The sequence below is a fragment of the Ranitomeya imitator genome, chromosome 8, assembly GCF_032444005.1.
Source record: "Ranitomeya imitator isolate aRanImi1 chromosome 8, aRanImi1.pri, whole genome shotgun sequence".
Taxonomy (NCBI): domain Eukaryota; kingdom Metazoa; phylum Chordata; class Amphibia; order Anura; family Dendrobatidae; genus Ranitomeya; species Ranitomeya imitator.
In genome coordinates, this window is record NC_091289.1 from 197837300 (window position 1) to 197864296 (window position 26997).

At 41.4% G+C, this 26997-nt stretch overlaps 1 protein-coding gene across 20 annotated transcripts in view; it reads left to right on the forward strand.

Moving 5' to 3' along the window:
* Positions 1-26997, forward strand: part of ADGRL2 (adhesion G protein-coupled receptor L2) — a 196076-nt gene that overhangs the window by 161969 nt on the left and 7110 nt on the right. For 12 of the 20 annotated variants that reach the window (XM_069735780.1, XM_069735781.1, XM_069735779.1 and 9 more), the window contains 7 exons: positions 823-1043; positions 2209-2275; positions 15719-15810; positions 20195-20239; positions 20478-20504; positions 22711-22879; positions 26598-26726. In XM_069735780.1, coding sequence (XP_069591881.1) covers positions 823-1043; positions 2209-2275; positions 15719-15810; positions 20195-20239; positions 20478-20504; positions 22711-22879; positions 26598-26726 — 750 coding nt within the window. The remainder of the gene's footprint in view (positions 1-822; positions 1044-2208; positions 2276-15718; positions 15811-20194; positions 20240-20477; positions 20505-22710; positions 22880-26597; positions 26727-26997) is intronic. The other 8 variants (XM_069735784.1, XM_069735797.1, XM_069735786.1 and 5 more) reach the window with 1 other exon arrangement.

Consider the following 26997-nt stretch of genomic DNA (forward strand, 5'->3'; position numbering starts at 1 on the left):
GCACGTACACATGTATATACACACACTGCACGTACACATGTATATACACACACTGCACGTACACATGTATATACACACACTGCACGTACACATGTATATACACACACTGCACATACACATGTATATACACACACTGCACATACACATGTATATACACACACTGCACATACACATGTATATACACACACTGCACATACACATGTATATACACACACTGCACATATGGTATATAGTACCCTGTCTCCACAGTTACAGGACCTTTGGTGACGACATGGTCACATGACTGTGATGTTGCCAAAGGTCCATAAACAGTCTTAACTTCAGAATAGAAATGCTGGGGGCCCCTAAGAGTTGGGTTCCTGGGCAATGGCCCGGTATCTAACCCCCTCCCCCACACTGGACTTAGCTGTAATTAAGGCTTCTTTTTGGAGTAGGGCTGGTATATCAAGCATACTTCAAAAATCCTATATAATCCTGCTATGGTTTATTTTTGGGGAAACACAGTGCTTCCTAAACTGATTAGAAATGAGCGCATCGATTCACAGGAACCTGTTCCAGCTTCAGAATTTGACGGTTGCTGAATGGGAGCCCTACGACCTGTCTCCTACCTACCAGCATTCTTATGGCCTCTTCTGATTACTAGGCCCAGCCATATGTGCATCAGACCGCAACGATGACATTGCGCCAGAATTCCAGCAGGTAGAAGGCAATTCGCAAGGCTCTTGTCCACCCATGATGGATTATTGATGTGGCCACTAATAGCCTTCTGTAGGCACATTATGGCATTGTCTGATAGTTCTTGAATCTTCTCTTTATCCTTAGATCGCCTGTGCTATTCTCGCTGGTCTCCTTCACTACTTCTTCCTGGCGGCCTTCGCCTGGATGTGCCTGGAAGGAGTCCAGCTTTACCTCATGCTCGTGGAAGTATTTGAAAGTGAATATTCAAGAAAAAAGTATTACTACGTCGTCGGTTACCTCTTCCCCGCTGTTGTGGTTGGCGTCTCAGCCGCTATTGACTACAAAAGTTATGGAACCGAGAAAGCGTAAGTATAAAAGCGCCAGAACTTCACTTGTAGATGTTTCCAACCAGGGCCCTGTATTGTTCCTCCGAAATCACCGTTTGATGCTCTGGATTTTCCAATGTCTCTGATTACCACAGTTTTATTGAATTTTGTAAATTTTGCGCACATGGATTATGACTTCTTAAAGATTTTCAGAGTGTTGCAGAGACCTAATGAGCGTCCCTCTAGAAATGTGCCTTGTAGATCTAAAGTCATCCAAGAGCACTGGCAAGAACTACATTGACCGCCACCAGTTGTTGTCCCATGTGTGAATTTAAACCTATCAATTAAAGCCTTTACGTGGAAGTTCCCATTTGTTGCAGCGTTGAATAACTTTGTGCGTTCCACCATTTTCATTGATCGATAATCACTGAATGTCCTGGAAAATAATACTTATAGTAGAAGTATAAAAATGTCACATTTCATCAGCTCTGGACTTAAACTCTCTTCACCTTAACCAACTTCCAAGGAGAATTACGAGGCCGTGTGAGATTGTTTATCAGACCCCGTCGTGACAGCTGAAATGTACTTATATTAACAGAAAATATATTCCACCAGTCATGTTGGAGCGTAATAATAGAGCGGCTCCGTGTGACGCCTGGACTGATAACTTTATGCATCATTTAGCCTAATATCCAATGTTTCTGATTTTCTTCTCTCCTTTTTTTTTCCGCTCCTTAAGTCCCACTTGGGTTATTTATTAATGTCCTACTGGTTTTCAGCAGAACATGACAGCTGAGCATTTTATGTCTGGTACATTCCAGCGAGACGCCTACTTTGCATATGCCGTAAAGATAAAAGGCCAAACTTGTGGATTACAAGAGAATAGTCCAGCCAAAAATCAAATGGAGCGCCCTTTTTTATATATTTATCTTTTTAGTAATTGCTAAGATCACGGATCTCCCGCAGAGATATTAATCTATAAATCAAATAATGAGCAGAGTAAATGGATGATCCCCTTGTAGCGGAGTCAGATGGCCGCGCCGTGGTTCACTGACAGCCCCTCTGTCTGCTCGGCAGACATTCCCCAGTGCCCACGTCACGTTGGCCCGTCGCGGTGTGGAGATGATTGGTGCCGGGAACTTTTTGTTATGAAGTGTGATTTCCAAGCTCATTTGTATTAATTTTACGCTTTTCCATTTGGAAGGTGCTGGCTGAGGGTAGACAACAACTTCATCTGGAGTTTTATTGGTCCAGTGGCTTTCATTATTCTGGTAAGATGTTCTCCTCCTTATCTGTACGGTAATTTCATTTGTCATTTCTCTGTTAGGATCCTATTAATGGGCCGAATCACAAGTCAAGCGCTTATCCTTTGTATAGGGATTATTCCTTATATTATACTGAGGTTTTTTGGGGGGGTAAAGGCGAAGTCAACCGGTCTGATATTAACCTGGTATTTATGTTATAAATGTATAAGAAATTCATTAATTGCAATGAAGAAAAAAAATCTCAAACCGGACTTATAGCCAAATGATAAAAAATAAATGGCCATTTGCACCATTGCACCATTTTCAGAAATAGGGGAGAATTTACCATCATTCCCTCCCGGTTTACATTTACGATGTTGAAAGCTTCTAATATTTGTTTCAAGTTTTAGTTACATGAAATCTTCCTGCTTTTTGCTCTATTTCATCGGCCCCAGAAAAAGTTGTGCAGATCTTAGGAGCATGGAGATAAATTCCCTAGAATGTTCACTAGAAAATAATATAAACTGTGGGTATAATCTAGGCCAAGTCGTGGCTTCTGCAGACTTCATCTTCTGCGGGAGGTACCGTCCAAAAGATCTTTATTATGAGGAGATAAAGACTAGTAACATAACTTCCTCTAAACTATTTTTTTTATTAGAAATCTATAAACAAAATAGCTTCAAAAACCACACAGAATCCTAAAGTCTGAACTTGGCTGTCCTCATGATGTGCCTCCTGGTATAAGGTTCATCAGGAGGCCATGCTGAAGGATGCTGTTTGATGGAGCGGTTATCCCGAGCAGGATATCTAAAGGACACTACTTTATTAGTGTTTTATGCTAATTCATAAGGGAGTTTTCCTACCCTTGAAGATAATTTTTGCAGTTTTAGGACGGTCCAGACTACCTTATTACAAAGTGTACAGAACCCTACCACATACCCTGCCTTTGGGTTACACCGGAATTTACACTAGCGCTTTCTAATCTGTTGTTTTTGTATTATGTACTAGACCATATGTCTACATTGTATCGGGATTTATTTTGTTTATTTCTTATGAATTTGGTGAATCTGTGGGCTAGTGTGACCTATTTTTAGATCGTTTAGGGTTCACCCGGGGGATAGCCAACGAGGAGCTGGAGCACCACTCTCGTGACCTTACGGTGCCCAACCTCCGCAGCTTAGGCAGGTGTCATATTTAGGGAAAGATCGCTTAACATTTGGGTCCAATTAAAATCCTTATCCCTAATGTAAACACGTGGACCAGTTTAGGAGTCGATTCCTCGACCGTGCTATGCATTGATCACTGGTCATATAGATAGAGATATATATTTAGACTATTTTGTATTGTGTGTGGTTTTTTAAAGTATTTTTTTAATATGTTTCTAATAAAAAAAATTGTTTTTATGATAACTTAAGCGTCCAAAAGATGCCCCAAATGTATTATCCGGTGTGACTCTTACTACATTTGGCTCCTCTTCCTTCTATAGGCCGGGGTATGACACGCCAGTTTTGATAAATTTACTCTGTTATTTTTCCTATATATATATATAGAGCAGCTCATTTTTCCTGTAGTGTTTTTTTTTTTTTTACTTTTCTGGTGGCGGGTCATTGACGCTTCCTCTAGAGTTGATTTTCTTTTGGCCAGTTTCCATGTATTCTTGCTTCTTTAGATCTCCATTGATTTATTTATTTATTTTTTAATTGCAAATATTAATGTGTTTTGGCTAATTCCGCTTGTTCCAGAGTTGGTGTTTCTTTTTGTTTGTTTTTTTTATTATTATTTCTAGCTTTTATTATCCAACAAAGTTTTTTTTTTTTGTTTGTTTGCTTTTTTAATGTGGGGCTTTTTTCTGTATTTTTCTTATTGCAAATTATGTAGGTTTGGATGGATACTTTTTATATATGATCTATGAATCACATTATTTGTAATGTAAAAGAAAACAGGTAAAAACCCACAAAATTCACAAGCATAAGAATACATATCTAAGAAAAAACATAAGAAATATTTGCTAAAATTTTTTACTGAAAAACAGTTAAGGGTAGGTGATAACTTATTGGTTGGTGGGGGTCTGACCTCAGGAACCGGCACTGATCAGCAGAAAAGGGCACTTTTTTCCCCAGAATGGACCAGCAGTGCCCACGCTCGTCTGCCACCCCAATCATCCTCTCCAGTGCGGCCAGAAAAAAGCCAATCGCAGAGCTCGGACTAAATGAGCAGCGGAGGAGCATGGGCACCGTTACTTCATTCTGCTGATCAGTACTTGTTTTGGTGATTGAACCCTCACCAATCTATAAATTGTCACCTAAACTGGGGATGCATAACTTATCTGCACTGGGAATCCTTGATATGAGATATGTCAAGGAATAATCGTCCATTTTGCCCACAATTGGCAATGAAAACTGAAAAGAGAACACCAAAGCGTGACTGATTGAAAAACAACTTGCTAATTTGTATCTTTGTGAGAATCACAATTAATGTTTTTTATTGGAGTCCATTATGGCCAAAACGCAAATTATTGTCAACACTGAGTGACCGGTCTCCACTCTAATACCTATCAAATGTGGCCAGATCTGCCCCTGTGGTCCCTAATTGTTCCCATTCTCCGACCTAATTAGTATTTTTGACTAATCCGTAAAGGGCTCTAGTGTTGAAAGGAGCCCGTTGCTACAGACGAACCGCTCTTCTGTAGAATCTACTGCGATAGTAGCTGCTCTTATTGATTATTGGTCATCCTAACAAGTTTTTCACCCGGGTCTTTCTCATTATGAGGCCACTACTGCCATCATACGTGACAAATTGATGTAAATGCTCCTTGTAAGTAAATCTCAAGGGAGCCTGAACCCTATTAAGTTTCCCTGTTGACTTGTAAAAATGTGTCTAGCCCGTTCCTTATGATGTGTTGATGTCATGATAAAGTGTACACAGCCTGGTGCATTGGCTGGAAACATCTGCGAGAAGTCTTCCTCGGCCTTTATGGAGGTATCGGGAAGATTTATCGCTCTTCCTGGCCCAGGTTTCTCACCACCTGGAACACATTATAAAGTCGATAACAAATGCGCGCTCCATCTTCGTATCTGTTTAGGAAAATTACAGTGTTTGGGTGGAGACGCCTTCCTGAACTATTAACGGCCCGTCTTCCTAGCGCTCCCTTGGGGGACCTCATGCGTCCAACTAAACAGGCTCTACTACTAAAGGGAAGAACAGAAGTTGCCATTGCTCATCACAGGCATTTAGGAAGTTTGGGCTAAAATTACTTGTATGTGACTTTCCGGGGTCAATTGTGCATTTTTTTTTTGTTTTATTTTAATTAACTTGTATCCCTGATTGATAAAATGAGAATGTGGTTCCTGAGTCACTGCAGCCACCTTTCCCAGACGACAAGCATGTATATTGGAAATGTAACTTTGTTATTTAAAGAAGTTGTCCAACTTCATATATATATCCCGATGCTTTAGTGGTCCTCTTGCTCCTAATTACTGACCAATAGGCACTCGGGGGCCATATGGTGTCCTCGTACAGTATGGCCACATGGCAAAGTGCATCAACCTTTCTTCATAGAGGAATTGACCTTGGTCTAACAAAAATACTTTGTGTAGAGTTCCCCTTTAAATTATGGCTAAGTGCTTGTGATTTTAGTGATGGGGACCATCTTCTCCTGTTTGCTTCGTATTAGGACACCGTGTGAACAGACTCTTATTAGTAAGATGTGATCTGGTGATTGGGCCAGCGAGACTGATGATAATTTCTTGAGCCCGGTTATGTTGTGTTGGTTCATAGTCGATATGATCGCGATGCTCATTGGACTCTGCCGTGAGCTGTTTTCTAAAGGAAATCTTTTCAATTACCGCAGTATAGACCTGGTCAGACTACTGATCTGAAATACATCTACAAGCTCCTTAAGGAGTCGCTCAGCGATTAGCAAGTGATCTGTGAACAGTAGGAGTGATCTTTTCTGGTAGATTTCCTCTGACGGATTTCCCATAATTTCCCCCCCACCCCAGTGCAGGTAAAGTGCATCCAGTGCCCACGATCAGCCGCGTCCCGCGTTGTTTACCACCGGCTACAATATTATTATCCACCAGTAAATTGTTTAGCCTTGAAAGTCTGGGGCCTTAGGGAGCCGTATTCCCAAACTCAAAAGTGAAACAGCAGGTAGCAATCACGTCGGCGTGCCGGAGAGTAATTCTTCTCCGGCAATTGCTTTACCCTCTAGCCGTCCTAAGTTAGTGTCGGGAACCTGATCCTGACTCCGTTGCTTCTCTTGCAGGTATTTTGCTCATGTCGTCGGTGTTGAGATTTGCACAGGAGTGGACATCCTGTATATACATTTTCCCCTCCTGCGTTCCTTTGCACATATAGGATGTGAAGCCGTTGTGGCCTCGCTGTCCTAGCGCCGGCTGCCATTCCGATGGTGGTAGGGTTATTATATCTATGAAGAGGGAGCATGTAAGTAATGAGCGTTGGGATACCATTAGTATGCCTGAAATGGTTTAATGAAATCTTAGATCATGACACGTCAGGATCTGTTCTTATCATTCGGACAGCTCCATCTGCGTCTTTAATAATTAATCCAGTTCACAAAGAGTTCAGTCTCGCGCACTCATTTAGAAACCTTCTTTAGAGAAACACCTCTTTGCCTGCCAGTCCCAGGGAGAAATGGTCTTCTGCCTGGCTAGCTGCAAAGATATCGAGACACAAGTGCAGTTTTAGGACCATACACTCGCCAGGTAACAAAAGCTCCAGGGAGGACAATTTGGGTCAGAACATGTGCAGTTCAGCTGGGTTACTTTAGAATAGTGTTTTTCTTCCACTGTCTTATCAGATCCATGTCAGCACTGCAGGCTGTGTGGAATGAATTTTTAAATGCAAGGCGCAGGCAGACATGATTCAATTGAGCAGGTTATAAAACACACAGCTAAACTTGTACGCTGCTCGGGCAGAAGAAGCCGGAACGTCTCGCATGGCATCCTGAGGACATCCACATAGTCACCACCCGGACTTTATAGAAGGTCTTGGCATATTGGGGCTCAATGGACAGGGAGCTAAAAAGTAGTATGAGCGCACGAAGATTAGGGTGAAGGATGGGCTAAAGTGAGTGATGTCTGGTACCTGAGGTCGCTCTTGAAAACGCTTTAATTTTTTTTTAATGGATTTTGTTTTGTAGATCTATTTGTATCAATTTTTACTCGTATAGCACCATTATCTTCACCGCGCTTTACAGACATCATCACTGTCCCCATTGGGGGTCAATCTAAAAACCCAAAGGAAACCTGCGCAAACATGGGAAAAACATACAACGTCATTGCAGATATTGTTTTTGGTGGGATTTCAGCCCAGGACCACAGTGTTGCAAAGCTGCAGTGCTAACCACTGAGCCACCGTGCTGCTCTATAAATTGGATTATCCATCCCTCCATCTATTGGATCGACTTATTGGGTTGGTCACATCATTGGAGCTCCTAGCTGCATGAAAAATAGAGCTGTCGATGATCTTTTGGTCATCATGTTGGACCTCCTATAGACCTCAATTTTAAAGAATATTTCCAGGACTTACATGTTGAAGACCTACCCATGGAATAAGTTATCACTAACAGATCGGTGGAGGTCCAACTTCTGGCACCACCACTGCTCAGCTGACGGCAGGTCCCTTGAGTGCTGGATGTGAACAGTGTTTCGAGCCTGGTCTCCTCAGCTTTAATGGCTGTACTTGCCTCCTACAGCTTTGATCACATTCACTTCAGTATCTGAGTACGACCACTGCATACATTGTGTACGGAGATGTGGGGTTCTGGCTCTGTACATTGTTTAATTCTGTCCAAAACTGTGTCAATTATAAGTCAGTCTGTGGGGATTCGGGGTGTGAGATGCCAACCAGTTCATTAAATTCCCTTCATGATGTTGACATTCACTAAACATGTCAGAAAGGAGTCAACAAGACAGAATTTATCTTGGAACCAGTGAGGCTTACGTTGTCATTTTGGACGTGTCCACTTCTCTGATATTGGTGGTGGTCGTTCCACAAAAGCAGCTTGTCCAGATCGAATATCGTAGTGTATGAGGTGAGGTCCTTCGCGTTGCCTTCCTTCAGGTGTGTATTTTTTTTATAAACTTTCCACTCGGTGAGTGACTTCTACTCATTGTGTTTTAGGGATGTGACCTATACAAATGTGGAAAAAGTTGGCCATTGTCTTTGGGGGACAATGCACGTTGAAAAATGAAAACACAAACACACCAGATTCCTTGTCTCTGTTGTTATTTTCTTGGAGTCCTTACATGACAGGAATGGCGGATTGCCAAGCTGGAGCATACACCCTCCTAGCAAATCCAACAAACACACATTGTTCTGATTACTCTGGGTGTGGTGAGCAGAATGCGAGGCTTCCTATAGTCTGACTTTTAGCATTTCTCATAAATGCTCCACATCTGGAGGTTCTGCCTGGTAGGTCGGGAAACTGGTGAAGGTTGAAATGCCAATTTATAATGCGGAGGAGGATCTCCCGGGAGGGGGGGATGGGTTATTATGACTCGGAGAAACCTCTTCAGGTTTTGTACAGATAGTTATTTTAATGATTAAAAGACTGATCACCTATTGAACGCGCAGTCATCAATCTTCATTCTGGCTCTTCTTACAAGAATTTCTAATTGGTTTAAAGTGAACGTAATTTGTCTTGAGAGCAAGACTAGTATTTCATTTACTAATGTACCACACGCCAAGTCTTACCCGGACTACTATTGCTACGTAACACCAAATAATGGTTTTATCCTTCTGCGTCCCATGTCACCACATGTTTGCATCTAGTTTTGCAGTCATTCCTGATTTCTATGATCAGGCATGTTCGTGTCTATATATATTAATGGGTGTATGTGTGCTTGTAATGAAAATTCTGAGGCTGACCCCTCTGAAGAACCTGGATTGAATCATAATCCACTATTGGAGATTAATATTTGGTATAATTTTTTTAATATATATATATATATAATTGTCTAAGGGTCACTTCCGTCTTTCTGTCTGCAACTTCCGTAACGGAAATCCCGCGTCGCTGATTGGTCTCGCCGGCTGCCTGTCATGGCTGCCGCCGCGACCAATCAGTGACGGGCACAGTCCGATTAGTCACTCCCCTGCAGTCAGTGCCTGTCGCCCGCATACTCCCCTCCAGTCACCGCTCACACAGAGTTAATGCGAGCGGTAACGGACCGCGTTATGCCACGGGTAACGCACTCCGTTACCGCTGCTATTCACCCTGTGTGTCCCCATCTTTTTACTATTGATGCTGCCTATGCAACAGCAATAGTAAAAAGATCTAATGTTAAAAATAATAAAAAAAGCAAAAACCTGCTATTCTCACCTTCCGTAGCCGCTCGCGCCTGCCGCCATCTTCCGTTCCCAGAGATGCATTGCGAAATTACCCAAAAGACTTAGCGGTCTCGCGCGCGCATCCGGACAGCTTCGCTGGATTGGATCCCGGTGGGTGAGTATAGAACTTTTTTTTTTTTTAACAGGGATATGGGGCCCACACTGCTATATACTACGTGGGCTGTGTTATATACCGCGTGGCTGCTATATACTACCTGGCCAGTGTTACATACTATGTGGGCTGTGTTATGTACTGCGTGGGCTGTGCTATATATTACGTGGCCAGTGTTCTATACTGCATGGTCTGTGTTATATATTACGTGGCCAGTGTTATATACTGTGTGGGCTGTGTTATATACCGCGTGGCTGCTATATACTACCTGGCCAGTGTTAGATACTAAGTGGGCTGTGTTATGTACTGCGTGGGCTGTGCTATATATTACGTGGCCAGTGTTATATACTGCGTGGGCTGTTATATATTACGTGGCCAGTTATATACTTTGTGACCTGTTATCTACTACATCACCTGTGTTATATACTGCGTGGGCTGTGTTATATAGTACGTGGCCTGTGTTATATACTGTTTGGGCTGTGTTATATACTGCGTGGCCACTGTTATATATTGCGTGGCCTGTATTAACGCATCAGGTGTTCTACAATATGTATGTATGTACTGTATATAGCAGTCACATAGTATATAGCACAGGCCACGTAGTATGTCTGCTATTTACTACATGGCTCCTATATACTACGTGGCCTGTGCTATATACTATGTGGCTGCTATATACATACATATTCTAGAATACCCGATGCGTTAGAATCGGGCCACCATATAGTTCCTACATATTTTTGTACTAGAATCACACATGAACTTTTCGTGGCACTTTCTTTGTAGCTTTTTTGGCTGTTTCCATTTTTGTTTTTAGTACAGCTTTGAGAATCCAAGCGAAATGGGAAATATTACAGAACAGCTCCATGCTTGTGTCCACTGGGAAACATTGGTGTCCACTGTGCGGGCAGCACGGTGGCTCAGTGGCTAGCACAGCAGCCTTGCAGCGCTGGAGTCCTGGGTTCAAACCCCACTAAGGACATCTGCAAAGAGTTTGTATGTTCTCTCCGTGTTTGTGTGGGTTTCCTCCAGGTTCTCCGGTTTCCTCCCACATTCCATAGACATACTGATAGGGAATTTAGATTGTGAGCCCCATTGGGGACAGCGATGATAATGTGTGCAAACTGTAAAGCGCTGCGGAATATGTTAGCGCTATATAAAAATAAAGATTATTATTATTATTATTTTCGTTTTCTGTTCCTGTAATACCGGTAATTGAAAACAGAACATATAAGTGGATATGCCTTATACTTCATCTTTCCTGTTCATTCTACTTATGGATTTGGCTTTATGAAAAAAACAAAAAAAAAACCTTCCCAAGGACCTTATCAGTCGTATTTCCAGCCTTAAAGGGGATCTCTCAGCAGAATTTTACCCTCCAAACTATTTATCTGCACATGTACTTCTTTCAAACACAAGTTCAGCAGTACCTTTACATGGCCTTTCTGCGTCTCCATTACTGAGAAATCAGGGTTTGAATTCATATGCAAATGAGGCTTAAGAGCTACAGTAGATCTGAAGTCTTTGTCACTCCAGCTCTATTACCGGTTCAGCTCCGCCTCCTCGTGCTCTGTGACTTCAGGAAAATAAGCTGTCAGTTGAGCAAGAGCTGGAGCTGGAGTGACGGAGACTTCACATGTACCATAGTCATTTCTTATAAATTCATGCGCTGATTTCTCAGCAGCAGAAGAAAGGAGCGGCCATGTAAATGGATTGCTGGACTTGTCTTTGAAAGAGCTACATGCACATCTATATAGTTCAGGGTGTGAGATCCTGTTGACAGATTCCCTTTTAACCATTCTTTTTTTTTTTTTTTCCTGTTTTAAGAAATGGCCATCTTTAAAATTGAAAAACATTGAAAAAGTCTCCAACTTACTAATGGTGCAAGATGAAGCAAAACCATTCAGCTTTCATCATCCCTCACAGACAATTATGTTTTCACATAGAATAAAGTTTTCTGATTTACAACAGTCTTCGTGAAAATTTCAAGGAAATATATACAAATATATATAATTTATAATGCAATATATTATATATAATATAGAAAATTATTTTGTTTCACCTGATTCAAAACTGTAACAATTATACCTTTTTTTCTTTAAGTTTAATTAACTTTTTTTGTTTTGTTTTTTTTTTTTTTTAAATATTTTTAAAGAATACAAACAGTTTTAAATTGACATATTGTGTGATGGAAGATGGATGTTAACTGTAACCTGGGCCGAGCTGCTGTCGGTGGCGGTCTCGGCAGCGGATGTGGGTGGCTGCAGCATCCTTTTACCATATTTACTTTCTCCCTTACAAGTCCTCTGTGTTCCATTTAGCTTTATTTCTCGTGTGTCCCCAAGTCCCCACATAAAACTCCTTTGTACGAGGGCTAAATGTTCACTCTTATTTTGCTCATTCTTTCCATTCTGTTGGCAAACTATGTTTGAACCTTATTAATAATGAACGTAACTGGTGAGAGACATAATTCAAAGCGATGGTCCTGATGTCATTCTAATGTGCATTGTTAGATTTCCCAAATGAATTTTTTGTAGGCCGCATTTTCTAGTGTTTGGTCGACTGCCCTTCTCTTCTCAAACCGTCTCACATATTATCCAATAGTTTGAACAGCGGTCACCGGGCCTCTTTAGACATGTTTTGTTATAGATCATAATAACCCTGTTTTTGCTTCATCGTTAAAGAAAAACGGCCATGTAACAGTCTCCGCGTCCACGGAGTCACATTGACTTACGGTCCTTGTAGATCGGCTTTTGGGATGAAGTGTGTTGTAGTTCGGAAATAAAGAATGCGCTTAACCTTTATTGCCCCTAGAAGACTTTATAATAAAACGCTAAGAAATTACTTTGATAGCGCTTTTTTTTTTAATGTCGCCATTTCTTCCTTAGTCTCTATAGTCTTCTGATAATTCACATATATGACGGGAGCAAATTTCAGAAAAAAAATTTGTGCTCTAAAGACCCCCCAAAAATTTTGAAGTTTCCTCCATATATTTTATGATGAATTATATGCAATTATTATATTTCTGTAGGTTCACAAAAAATGGAATTTCCTAATGTAATTTATTTTTTTTAAATTATTGATAGGTCGGTTGTCTAGCCTTTATTTTACTGGATTTAAAAGGGTCATGAAGGGGTTAGAAAAAAAAAATCGAAAAATTAATGCTGAAAGCTGTGCAGTTTCAACCTTGTCTGCATATCTCCTCGCTTCTACGTTCTGATCTAATAATCTTCTCACCACTGGTCGTCTTGGCTCTTATTCGCTTTTGATACTCACTAAGTCCTACTGCCCAACACCCATCATGTTACATGAGGCTTGTACGAAGTATATCGTGATATAATGGTTTCCGGCGGGCTGCAATGTTGATGACATTACGAGGCCTAGTGGGCACCGGATGCACCAGAAGCCTGACTGGACCTGTGGTGGGAGGAAGCCCGACTAGACCAGAATGACCATGTAGCTAGCTGCACTGACAAGAAGAGGGCCGGGTAGACGAGAGTATTGATTTTTAAATTTTTTTACTGTTATGCTATGGGGTCAGGAAAGACCCTAAAGTATAAAAGACCTACTGGTATATTGAATAAATTCAATGTGATTCAGATTTCATGGCCAAGTTCACATAAACTACCGAATTCCAGTTTTAAAAGATTCACTTTTCACCGCTCCCAACCTTCTCATAGGCTTGAATGCTGAGAACCTAAGGATTGTACATGCTGAAATTCAACATGTTTGATATACAGTGGCATATAAAAGTTTGGACACCCCTGGTCAAAATTTCTGTTGTTGTGAACAGTTAAGCAAGTTGAAGATCAAATGATTTCTAAAATGCCTAAACCTACAGATAACACATTATCTTTGTATTTTAGTCACAAAAATAGTCATTTTTTACATTTTAAAATTTACAAAAAGGAAAATGGGCCAATGCAAAAATGTGGGCACCCTGAGAGATTTGTGTGCTCAAATAACTTTGACTAAGGTTTCAGTCCTTAAGTAGCCTTTTTAGGGTTATGGCTTGTTCACTATCGTCGTTAGGAAAGGCCAGGTGATGCCAGTTTCCCAGCTATATAAAAACCCAGCCTCTTCTAACAGTGTGCCAAAAAACAGCAGCCATGGGTTCTTCTAAGCAGCTGCCGAGCACTCTGAAAATGAAGATGGTGGAGGCCCACGAAGCAGGAGAAGGATATAAAAAGATAGCGAAGCATTTTAAGTTGCTTTTTCCTCCATTCAAAATGTAATTAACAAATGGCGGTTACCAGGAACAGTGGAGGTCAAGATAAGGTCTGGAAGACCAAGCAAAATTTCAATGAGAGCAGCTCGTATTTCTATAGAGGCAAATCAGAACCCCCGCTTAACTACAAAAGACCTTCAGAAAGATTTAGCAGACTCTGAAGTTGTGTGGTACATTGTTCTACTGTTCAGACACCTACACAAATATGGCCTTCATGGAAGAGTCATCAGAAGAAAACCTCTCCTGCGTCCTCATCATAAAATTCAGCATCAGAAGTATGCAAAAGGACATCTGATGAAGCTGATGCATTTTGGGAACAAATCCTGTGGACCGATGAGGTAAATTAGATTTATGTGGCCACAATAATTAAAACTATGTGTGGAGAAAAAAGGGCCCAGAATTTCAGGAAACTAACATCTCGCCAACCATTAATCATGCTCAGTCATGCTTTTGGGTTGTGTTGCAGCCAACAAATTCTTGATGCAAACATAACACCATGTGTAAAAAAGCTGAAGGTGAAGAGGATGGTTTCTACAAATGGATAATGATCCTAAACACATGTCTAAATCCACAATAGACAACCTCAAAAGGCACAAGCTGAAGGTTTTACAATGGCCCTCACAGCGCCCTGATCTGATCATCATTGAAAATCTGTCACGAGACCTCAAAATAGCAGAGGATGGAAGGCGCCCCAGGAATCTCACAGAACTGGATGAAGTGTCCAAGGAAGAACGGATGAAAATCCCTCAAACATGAACTGAAAGACTCTTGTCTGGCTACAAAAAGCGGTTTCAAGCTTTAATTCTTGCAAAAGGGGGCGCTCCTAGGTACTAACCATGCAGGGTGCCCAAACTTTTGCATTGCCTATTTTCCTTTTTGTAATTTTTTAAAATTTAAAAAATGAAAATATATATATGAAAATATATTTATTTATTTTTACCTAAAATACAAAGGAAATGTGTCATCTGTAACTTTAGGCCTTTTAGATCATTTTATCTTCTACTTGTTTAACTGTTCACAATAACAGTAATTTTGATCAGGGGTGCACAAACTTTTATATGCCACTGTATAAGTCATAAGATTCTCATATGCAATATTTTGAGAGCTATTGATAATTGGGCTTGGAAAGGAATGAGAATTAATTGATATGAAAACGAACCCCTGTGTGAATTGTTTTGGTGGAATTTCTCATGGAATTTTGCATGGATGTCTCTTTGTCTGTAAATGGTATAAGTTGCCGGCTTCCTGTCGCCATGAACAGATCTGCTTTGCCCCCTAGCTGTGTGCCCCTATATTCTGCCAGCTCGCCTACAATCACGCTTACCGCCCTAAATTAGGTCTCATCGGTGATTCTGTAACCTGACATTTCGGTTCAGGACTCGGAAGCTTTAACATGAAGTCCAGTCCTTCTTTCTCCCGACCTCAGCTGTTGGGGAAGCTGGTTGATTCGGCCGATATTGCTCCAATGTTTATGGACACCTTTTGTATTGGTGGTGGCTATTGATATTTCCTTTGTTGATTGAGGCATCTTGGAGGACACCTCGGGGAACTTCGTGGACTGTAACTTGACCCCAAGTTTTCTTTTTAATTTTATAGCAAACAGATTAAACCATCTGGCTGTAAATGGCACACCAAGATTATTACAAACCGTTAATAAAAATCCACCATTTTTCTGGAATCCTATAAGCCGATATTTATTATCCGAACTCTCGAACTTGCTCAATTACACGATCATCTCAGTTTTGCATATTTTCTAACTTTTTAATTTTTTTCTTAACAGCTCAACCTTGTGTTCCTGGTGATCACGCTGTGCAAAATGGTGAAACACTCCAATACTTTAAAGCCAGACTCCAGCCGCCTGGAAAACATTAAGTAAGTGACCTTCGTGATCCGTTCTGAACGGGAATTCTGCATTCACCATTCGGCAGTTTATCAGTCAGCAATAGAGATGTCAGTAGTCCATTAAGCCGGCTAGCGTCACGCTTCTTCTCCAGTTGTTGTACGCGCTGGTCAGAGATAGATCATTTGTTCCCTGAAATGATGCTACAAAATTGCATAAATGAATTAAAGTACTCCATCGCAATAGGGTAATTTCATTTGCATTTAAAATGCAGTTTAAAATGATGTTCTCGTCCACAAGGCTGATATGATTATGTGAGGTTTGTTTTGCTAAATGGCTTTGTGATGTAGGGATTGTGAGTACTTTCCACTCGTAATCCAGCTCTCCTCCGAGAATTGACTCTTTAATACTAATGTTAACTTGCAGATTATCGTATATATTCAACTAATTAAGCAAATGTTTGTTTTAATCCCGATGCCACTTGAATTCTTCTGAAGGAACCGTGAGTTCAGAAGTCTTTTAGATGACATCCCCAAGTGTTATTGATTGACCTTTAAAAAATAGTTTTGGCTGTTTCATTGCTAAAGCTTAGAAGGTGCGTCGAGAGTTTTATATAGTTGGCACTTACGAGAGAGGCTAACTCGATACGATGCACTTTGTGAATGAAGAGCAGACGAAGGTATTTAATAGTCAATAGGTAAAAATTAAAATAGTTAAGAAAAAAAATACAATTTCTTAAGTCAAGAAAGTTACTTTGGTATTGTTTCTGACTCATGAGGTTAAAAGGAAGATTTGGCAATTCCGGGTCTGTAGAGTATCCTAGCTTTATGAGAACGTGGGCCTTAGTTAGTTTTTTGAGTTTGAGGCTCAACATTATTTTCTGTGCACACTGTCAGGATTCCTTTTTATTTCCTGTGGGAGGTCACATGACCGCGAGCATGCGTTTTGCAAACTGGCAGTCACGGGCCAAATAACTTCTCACCCGCTTCTCTCAATGTTTTATGTTCTACTAAGAGATGCAGATGAGAAGGTAGTCAGCACGTTGCAGCAGTATGCAGTTTACATACGTCTGGTCGCCGGACCACCCACTTGAGCTGCAATTAGAGGGGGAATCCTGATATTGAGCTTATTGCACACTATCACAATTCATCACCGTGCATAAACATAGAATGTGGGATTAGGATTTTCAGACCATGCAGGTGGTTACGTTTTGTTACTCCTCCTAAAGAATTGGCCTTTTCCTTCCATACTGGAAGCTTTCAGCTTTACAAACCTTATCCCGCCATACTTGAAAAGTTGGTGACTTTTTCTGACTTATTGGACTTGAACCAAAGGGACTTTAGTAGTGGCACATGAAAATAAAAATCAATAACTGCTATCCAATTTGGAAAGGCTAGAAAAGTTGCTCAATTTTTCAAAGTTGGTGTCGAAGCAGTAAATATAAAAAAAAAAAACCGGAGCATTACTCCACTGTCCAAAGCACCCTTAATGATGTGATCCTTGCCAAGTCTTAAGAGTGATGACTTCACAGTGATCATTCATTTGACTGTTGCATCTAATAGCTGACTTTAGCATTTACATTATCATGTATGGAAGGTGAAAGCTGAAGCTTGTTATTACATTATTATTTATTTTTTCAAGCTCAATTGATTCCATGGTGCTGTACATGTGAGGAGGTTACAGGCAAAATATAAGTGACAATGAACTAACAATGACAGGCTGGTACAGAGGGGAGAGGATCCTCGTGGGCTTACAGGATAATGAGTAAGGAGACAGTAGGTTGGAGGGTTGTGGCAGTTTTGGTGGTGGTGAGGTGCCGCTCTGGTGGTGGTGAGGTGGCTGCTCTGCTGGTGGTGAGGTGGCTGCTCTGCTGGTGGTGAGGTGGCTGCTCTGCTGGTGGTGAGGTGGCTGCTCTGCTGGTGGTGAGGTGGCTGCTCTGCTGGTGGTGAGGTGGCCGCTCTGCTGGTGGTGAGGTGGCCGCTCTGCTGGTGGTGAGGTGGCCGCTCTGCTGGTGGTAAGGTGGCCGCTCTGCTGGTGGTGAGGTGGCTGCTCTGCTGGTGGTGAGGTGGCCGCTCTGGTGATGGGGTTGGCAGTTGTAGCTTTTTTTGAAGATATGGCTTTTCAAGTTCCGTCCAAAAGTTTCGAATGTGGTGAATAATCGGCCGTTTTGGGGCCCAGTATTTCAGAGGATGGGAGATACTAAGGAGAAGTCTTGGAGGCAATTAGGTGAGAAACAGGAGTGTGGAAGAAAGGAGGTGGTATTGTGAGGACCAGGGATTACATGTGGGATGAGATCAGTTTGAAGATATATGGAGAGGGCAAATTATGGGCCGCTCTGTAGGTCAGTGTTAGTTTATACTGGATTCAATGGGGAATTGGGAGCCAATGAAGGGATTTGTAGAAGGGAGGAGTGGATTAATCGGGCAGCAGGGTTAAGTACTTATTATTATTATTATTATTATTTATTATTATAGCGCCATTTATTCCATGGCGCTTTACATGTGAGGAGGGGTATACATAATAAAACAAGTACAATAATCTTGAAAAATACAAGTCACAACTGGTACAGGAGGAGAGAGGACCCTGCCCGCGAGGGCTCACAATCTACAAGGGATGGGTGAGGATACAGTAGGTGAGGGTAGAGCTGGCCGTGCAGCGGTTTGGTCAATCGGTGGTTACTGCAGGTTGTAGGCTTGTCGGAAGAGGTGGGTCTTCAGGTTCTTTTTGAAGGTTTCGATGGTAGGCGAGAGTCTGATATGTTGTGGTAGAGCATTCCAGAGTAGGGGGGATGCACGAGAGAAATCTTGTATGCGATTGTGGGAAGAGGAGATAATAGGGGAGTAGAGAAGGAGATCTTGTGAGGATCGGAGGTTGCGTGCAGGAAAGTACCGGGAGACGAGGTCACAGATGTATGGAGGAGACAGGTTGTGGATGGCTTTATATGTCATGGTTAGGCTTTTGTACTGGAGTCTCTGGGTGATGGGGAGCCAGTGCAGGGATTGACAGAGGGGAGAGGCCGGGGAATAGCGGGGGGACAGGTGGATTAGTCGGGCAGCAGAGTTTAGAATAGATTGGAGGGGTGCAAGAGTGTTAGAGGGGAGGCCACAGAGCAGGAGGTTACAGTAGTCAAGGCGGGAGATGATGAGGGCATGGACTAGGGTTTTTGCAGATTCTTGGTTTAGGAATGTGCGGATCCGTGAAATATTTTTGAGTTGGAGGCGGCAGGAAGTGGAAAGGGTTTGGATATGTGGTTTAAAGGAGAGATCAGTGTCAAGGATTACCCCAAGACAGCGGGCTTGTGGGACTGGGGAGAGTGGGCAGCCGTTTACTGTAATGGATAGGTTCGTTGGGGAGATCGCGTGAGATGGGGGAAAGATGATGAATTCTGTTTTGTCCATGTTAAGTTTTAGAAATCTAGTGGAGAAGAAGGATGAAATAGCAGACAGACATTGAGGGATTCTGGTTAGTAGGGAGGTGATATCTGGTCCAGAGATGTAGATCTGTGTGTCGTCAGCATAGAGATGATACTGAAAGCCGTGAGATTCTATGAGCTGTCCCAGGCCAAAGGTGTAGATGGAGAAGAGCAGGGGTCCTAGAACTGAACCTTGCGGGACTCCGACAGATAGGGGGCGAGGTGAGGAGGTGGTGTGTGAGTGGGAGACGCTGAATGTACGGTCAGTTAGGTATGATGAGATCCAGGATAGGGCCAATTCTGTGATGCCAAGGGATGAGAGGGTCTGCAGCAGCAGGGAATGGTCCACTGTGTCAAAGGCAGAGGACAGGTCCAGGAGGAGGAGGACAGAGTAGTGTCGCTTGCTCTTGGCGGTTAATAGGTCATTGGTGACCTTAGTTAGGGCAGTTTCAGTGGAGTGGTGTGACCGGAAGCCTGATTGAAAGCGGTCGAAGAAGGAGCAGGAAGATAGATGGGAGGACAGTTCAATATGGACATGCTGGAGAGGTGCGAGAACTGGAGAGGTGCGAGACTGTTAGCAGGGAGGCCATGTGAATTATACATTTGACATAATCGCCAAACGATCTGCAGGGACTCTTTAGTCAGGTTTGCATAGGCGAGCAATGCTTTTTTTTTTTTCATTTATTTTTTTATATGATTTCCTGCCATTATGCCAATTTTGTGAAATCTCAGGCAACCACTTTAGCCATCTGTATTTGGAGAGTTGGCTCACTTTAACTTGACCGAGCATTATTTTTTCACGTGGTCGGTGGACTGGTTCATGGAAGCAGTTGAGCTTACTTCCTCCATGATCTGAGTATTTTACACCAGGGCCTAGGCTTGTCTTTCTGTTGCTGTGTTCTAATATTATAGTCTTCATTGCATGTTGCATGATAGTAGTGAGGTTTTTGTTTTAGCATATCTCTCTTTCTTTCCTTTTCCTCCCGTTGTTTCATCCACTCCAGTAATTATCGTGTATGTGACGGCTACTATAATACGGACTTACCTGGGTAAGGTGAATCCTTACATTAACAATTCTAGCATGAAATTAATAGAACCCTTTTTTTAGCCCAGTTTCGATCCCAATCTATTTTTTTTATATAATTTGTAACGTTTTCACTCCGTCCTTCTCCCCTTATTTTTTTTTTTTTTTTTTTTGTGCTTTCTGTATAAAATGCTCCTTTTTCCTCTGCTCCACTTCTGTCTCTAACAATTTGATTTCTCTCCTCTGCTTGTAATGCTCTCTAGATATGAAGATAATAAGCCTTTTATCAAGTAAGAGACCATTAGCTAGATGTGGAATGCCCTAACTGAAACCTTCCTCGTCCTCCGTTCCATTTCATTTTCCTTTCCCAGTTAATTTTCAGTTGGGTTTTACGTGGGATTGTCCCTTTCTTGTCTTCAGCCGTGTTTGTCCTTACCATTCATAGTTTGTATGTTGTGTTCCTCTCATTGTGGTCGTCGGGTTGTGCTTCATTATTTTATCAATGTTGTTTTGTTTTTTTAATACTCATTTCAGCTTTTTGTGATGAGACATCATAAGCGTGAAGGCAAATTTTAGATTTGTGAAAATTTAATCAAAATCTTTTGTTTAAACTTAAGGGAAAACCTAAAGTTGAAAGCTGCTTTGTAAAGGGCTACGTAATATCCATAAATCACATTCATAGACTGAAGATTTACATAAGTGCTATCAATAACCTTCAGGAATATATGTGTAAAGTATCAGCAGGAGATAGATGCATGTGATACGGGTTGTGCTTTCATTTTCTTTGTATTGATCCTCAGCAAAAGCATTGATGATTCCGAGATCTTAAGGCCCCAATACACACGAGACAAATAATTGGTCAACGGCTGGAAAAATAAACCTGCCTCAAATTGCATTGGATTTGTTGGGTTTTTTTGGACGATAATACAGACAGTGTTAATAATCGGCCAAGAAAATACAAAATGGCTATTGTTTTGAGTTTTTTTTTTAATAACAAACATCAAACAGACTAGTTTATTATCGTCAAACTCGCCCATTTCAGCCATATTTAATCTAAAGTGTATGGGGGCCAGGAGAGTGCCTTCAAATATTAACGCAAGGCAGAAGCAGATCACAACAGATTGACCAAGTGAAACAAGTCTGCCGAGTTAGATCTTGTGTTATGGAACACGTTTTGGTTACATCCTAACATTTAATGTTTATCTTGTTATATACCTTATATACTTGTGTATAAGCCGAGTTTTTCACCATATTTTTTGCGCTGAAAATGCCCCGCTCAGCTTATACATGAGTCATAGTCCCAGTTTGCGGTGGGGAAGGGTGAGTGGTGGAGCAGCGTGTCACAGAGGCAGGAGCCGGCGGCTGCAGCTAAAGCCTGTGCCCGCTGCTAAAGATGAATGAATAGTCACTGCACTGGCAATGAATATTAATTTCTCTTATAGCGCGCACAGTAACATCCGCAGCCGCCGGCTTCCAGTATAAAAAAAACAACAAACAAAAACATCCTACTTACCTAACCTGCGTGCCCTCACAGCATCTTGATCCGGCTTCCAGCAGCTCCAGCGGCCGGGCAATCACAAGTCACCGCTCATTAAGGGAATGAATATTCATTCCACTCCACGCCTATGGGAGTGGAGGTAAATATTCATTGTCTTAATGAGCTTGGACACATGATCACCTGGCCGCAGGAGCTGCTGGCAGCCGGAACGAGATGCTGTGAGGGTACGCAATGAAGGTAAGTAGGATGTTGGGTTTTTTTTTTTTGGGGGGGGAGGGGGTTATGCTTTTCTCATGGAGGCCATACATACAAGGATGGGGATACGGAGCCATGCATACAAGGATGGGAATAAGGAGCCATGCAAACAAGGATGGGAATGAGGAACCATGCATACTAGAATAGGGATTAGGGGACACTGCATACCCGGCTTATACTCGAGTCAATACGTTTTCCCAGTTTTTCGAGGCAAAATTGGGTGCCTCGGCTTATACTCGGGCCGACTTATTCACAAATATATACGGTAAGATCTTTGCTTTTTACATCTAATATTCTTTGCACTGCTGTGTTTTGCAAAGCCAGAAAGCTGTGAGATATTCGAGTCTGTGCACCTTTAACTTTGACCAAGTTCTGAGAAGTTTACTAGTGCTACGATACCATTCAGACGACCAACTGAAATCTGTTAATAAATTTCTATGGCAAAATTGTGTGGAGGGAAATAAAGCCGGAATCATATTTTTGAGTGTTACTCATAGCACTTTGAATGTAAATCTGTTTCCTAAATTTGGATTTGACCAATCTTCAGCTTTCTTTTCACAGAAGTTGGTCATCCTCATGCCGGTTACATCCACATTAGTAGGCTTTAAAACAGTGATGTTCTTGACAATTTCTTGTAGTTTTGTTTTAGAAACTTTCAGCGATGGACCAAGATTTTGTAAATTTTCCAAAGTTTCTCTTCCTTCCGGATGGTGATCATTATCATGTCCATTGTCTCTTCTCAGATCCTGGGTTCTTGGTGCTTTCGCCCTCATGTGTCTGCTCGGAGTTACGTGGTCTTTCGGTCTGTTCCTCATCAATGAAGAGACTGTTGTAATGACGTACCTCTTCACAGTGTTCAACGCCTTCCAAGGAATGTTTATTTTTATATTTCACTGTGCCCTCCAGAAGAAAGTAAGTGTGTGAAGAACGACATTTAACATATTGAAGTGTTTGTTTGATGAGTGTAACAAGTTTATTTTATTGAGTTCCATGTTCTTTTTAAAGGCAACATTCAATCAGAATTAAAAATAAAAATAAAAAATGCGCTATTTTATCCATAGAGAGTGTAAATTTTGGTTACCCCAGCATCCCAAAAGTCGCTCAACTTGTTAGATGGGGTTGTCTCGTTTTGGGAGACTCCACTGTGCACCATCGAAATTGGCGACACAAAAATTATGTCCATTGGTTGCACGGATGGACACTCATTTTAATGGCACTCTGTAAAACTCTGTAAATGCTTAGACCTCCTTCATAACCTACGGTAATTTTTGGAAACAGTTGACCTTATTTTTTGGCTAGAGATAATTGAGTCCGCCGAGATTCAAATTCAGCAAATCACACAGATTTTTACAGGGAATTATTCAATGCGAACAAAATATTCCTTATTATTCTTTAGGGTCTCTCTAGACCCCAGGCCATAATAAATGTAGGATGTATAAAAAAAAAAAAAAAAAATACTCTCCTCACCGCTCACCTGTCTAACCAGCCCTTCCACTTGCCGTGCGGTACTCGGTCCCTCTTCTTTTCCACTTTCATGTTCCTGGGCAACCTCTTCAGCCTGTTACTCAAGGTCAGGGCGTTCAGCATGACGAGGCCTCTGATGTCCCTGCAGTCCGTACCATGTCTCAGGTGTCATGTATTGTGATGGCATTGCGTAAAGGACATCTGGGACCTAGTTGAGCCGAAAGTCCTGGTCTTGAGTGAAGAGGATGCACGCAATGGTGTAATAGGAAAAGAAGCATGCAGGACCGTACAGCTGTGGGACAAGAGAATGGTGAGGTGAGTGTTATTTATTTTTCTTTTATAATTTGCTTATCTCTATACAGTTCATTCGAATGGAAAAAATTACCAAAAATCTATATCCTGGAGAATACCTAATACAATTAGGTTCTGTAGAAGGACGGAGATCTGGGGATTTATTATGATGGAATATAGGCTGAACTGGATGGACAAATGTCTTTTTTCGGCCTTACTAACTATGTTACTATGTTACTATGTAATACAAATTTTGATAAAATTCACGGAGAATTCTATTCCACTGAGATACCTTTTTTAGGGTGTTTCTTTGGAAGTTTAGGTAACAGAACGTGGCAAAACAGACCAGATATCTGGAATTTTGCTTTATAATTTGGATTTTCTCGAATTATATGGTTGACCTTTTTAAGGTGGAACATTTCCACATGTTCTCCTGTCCTTCTCTGCATATTTTATCTGGGATTTGTATTTTTTTTATTTTTTTTATTCCATTATTACTAGTCGGTCACTAAATTGAGATGGAATTGTGAAAGTGAAAACGATTATGTTTCTGACTTGACAAGGTGATAACGTTGCGTTTCTATCTGCTCGGAGCAAGCTGTAATTTTACCTGTAATGACAGAGGGATGTGCAATGCAGACAGATAATGTGCATTCCCAGCAATATAGGTATGACGAGAGCTGGTCCTGGCGACGAGGGTTATTTGGCCAAAATAAGATTTTGATTGGTATTGTCCTGGTTCTGAGACGTTTTCAGGCGGTTAATATCCATTACGGTTCCAAGTCAGATTCTCAGACGGTGTCTCTCACGGTAATTTTAAACTACAAGTTCCATCATGCCTTTCTGTATGAAGGGGCAAGCAGTTCAGGAATTCAGAAGATAACTTGGTAACTTGGTCCCGATCTTTATCGTGGGTGAACATTGTGCAATTTCTTTAGCTATATTTAAAGTATATTGTAGAGTGAGTCATCGGAGCTGTATGCGGATATGTGATCATTTTATTCCATAAAGAAGGCTTTCTTTCCCTGGCTTTAAAATTGGTTAAGGAAATGGCGGTATAAAAATATACTTCAGGCAGAGACACTGCCGCCATTCACAGACATGGAGCTTTCACAATCCTGTTGGGCAGTGACAGTAAGATAGGGTCATGGTCTTGGAGGATAGTCATTTTCTTGTGGATGACAGTCTTCCTCTATGCTGGGTTTCTGGATTTTTGACGTTTTGTGCAAGAAAATAATTTGCACTAAGGAACTGAGAAAACAAAATCAAATTCTTTATGCTCCTTAGAAGTCATGCTGTTTTACATTTTTTTTGCAAAAGAAACCTTGGCGTTATTCAAGACTATTATTTGCTCCAAACGCATTTTGGTCATTTTTTAGAAGTTTGACCCATTTTGTATCCAAGCCCTAATAATTGGGGTCAGAGCCACTTAACGGTGTTACCTGGCCCAAAAATCTATTTTTAAGAATTCTAATGGTGCTACTCAGGATTATAAATGAACACCACATCGTATATATACAGGACATATTTTAACTTCTACCTTTTCTTCTGTTTTCATCTCTTTGCTACCAGCCCACTTATTTACTTGCCCTTGTTGTGTTTTCTGGTCATCTTTCCTTACCCACACCAGCAGGCTTAGTGCTGGCACCCGCATGCGCTCTCTTGACAAATAGGTGGTCTCAATCAAAGACCTGCTTCATAGCAACAATAAACCTTATGGATCTTCTCATTCATTGGACTCTACTCCAGTTCACACCCAGAAGATTCCCACATCCATTGGATCTGCATTTTAAGTCATGATATCACTTGACGTTGCAACCAAAAACTGAAAGGGAAAAGATCTAGGGAGATCCGTTTACTCATGAACGGAAGAAGAAATAAGACGTTGGTTGCGTGATGGCCCATCGCATCTCAGGACCGCAGAGCTAACATTATTTACTTACGGTTCGCAGAATGTGTGAGATCACTCTTCTCACCTCTTTAAAGTGATCTCCATTTTCGGATACAGTAGAAGACCAGAGAGTATACTGCTATGAGGACCATGCTCTAATATGTGTAGTTAAGTGTAGAGGTTGACCGGCCTTCCAAAAAAAAAAAAAAAACCATCGATTGCCAGCCAAGATCATCTATGCACCTCTCCTAGTCTATGTGATGTGTGATAACTAGTCTCCGAACTTAACATTACCTCTCCTACCAAGAGAGTACTGGTTATTGTGATCATTCCATCATTAGGGGTCCCCATGGTCAGACCGCCATGAGTCATGAGAACCAAGGGATAGTCGGACATAGTACAGTATGTTGGGTTTTCATCATGGGATCTTGCATTTTATCAGGTTACGTAGCCCCCTGTAATGTACTATTTTATACAGCATTTTTTCGGAACATGCGTCAGAGGCCCCAGACTCGCCCTCATTTGCAAATATGAACAGAACTTTATTTTAGAGGTTAATTGGATACTTCTGCTCATATTTCTAGACCTTTTATCAATCTTTTCGCTTTTTAACTTAATTTTTAGTGATCTGAATTAATTTGAATTGTAATTTTTTTTTTTTTTTATGGTGGAGAAAACCATAATAATTTCAGGCGGGTGCCAGCTTCAGCCTAAAGTGGCTTTGCCGTGATCCTTTGAATTCCAGTTCAGTCAAAAGTTTAGCTAATGAAAGAAACTTTTATATTTTATTATGACCCTGGAGAGCTGCTGCACAAGACAGATGCTAATTAAGTTCTCGAAGAATGTCAGCTGCTACTTTTGTTGACTCTGCCGCAGTAAATCAATGGCCGAATAAACAAACCCATTAAAAACATTAGATGAAAGGGCCCGCGTTTCGCTTTCATGCCCTTTCTACCTATTTTTAATAGTGTATTCATTTCGCAGGTACGCAAGGAGTACAGCAAGTGTTTCAGGCACACTTACTGCTGTGGTGGTCTTCCAACCGAAAGCCCTCACAGCGTGGTAAAAGCTTCAACTGCGAGAACCAGCGCTCGATATTCCTCTGGCACCCAGGTAACAAAGAAGTTGACAGCGTTTTTAATTAACCTTATTTATAGCAACCCTTTAGAGACTCACAGTTCAGATACACTAATTGTCTCCTCATTACAGTGATCTAGACGGCAAATTCTGCAGGTTTTTACTCCCGTCGTTTTTCCCGAATTGAGTTCTGTTAGATACTTGCTGCAGGTCTGTCTGATTTCTGTAAAATTCCCCACCCCGGTTATCCAATTCTGTAATAAAATCCCTTAGAATTCGGCCGGGCTGTAACTGCAGAGACGGTAAT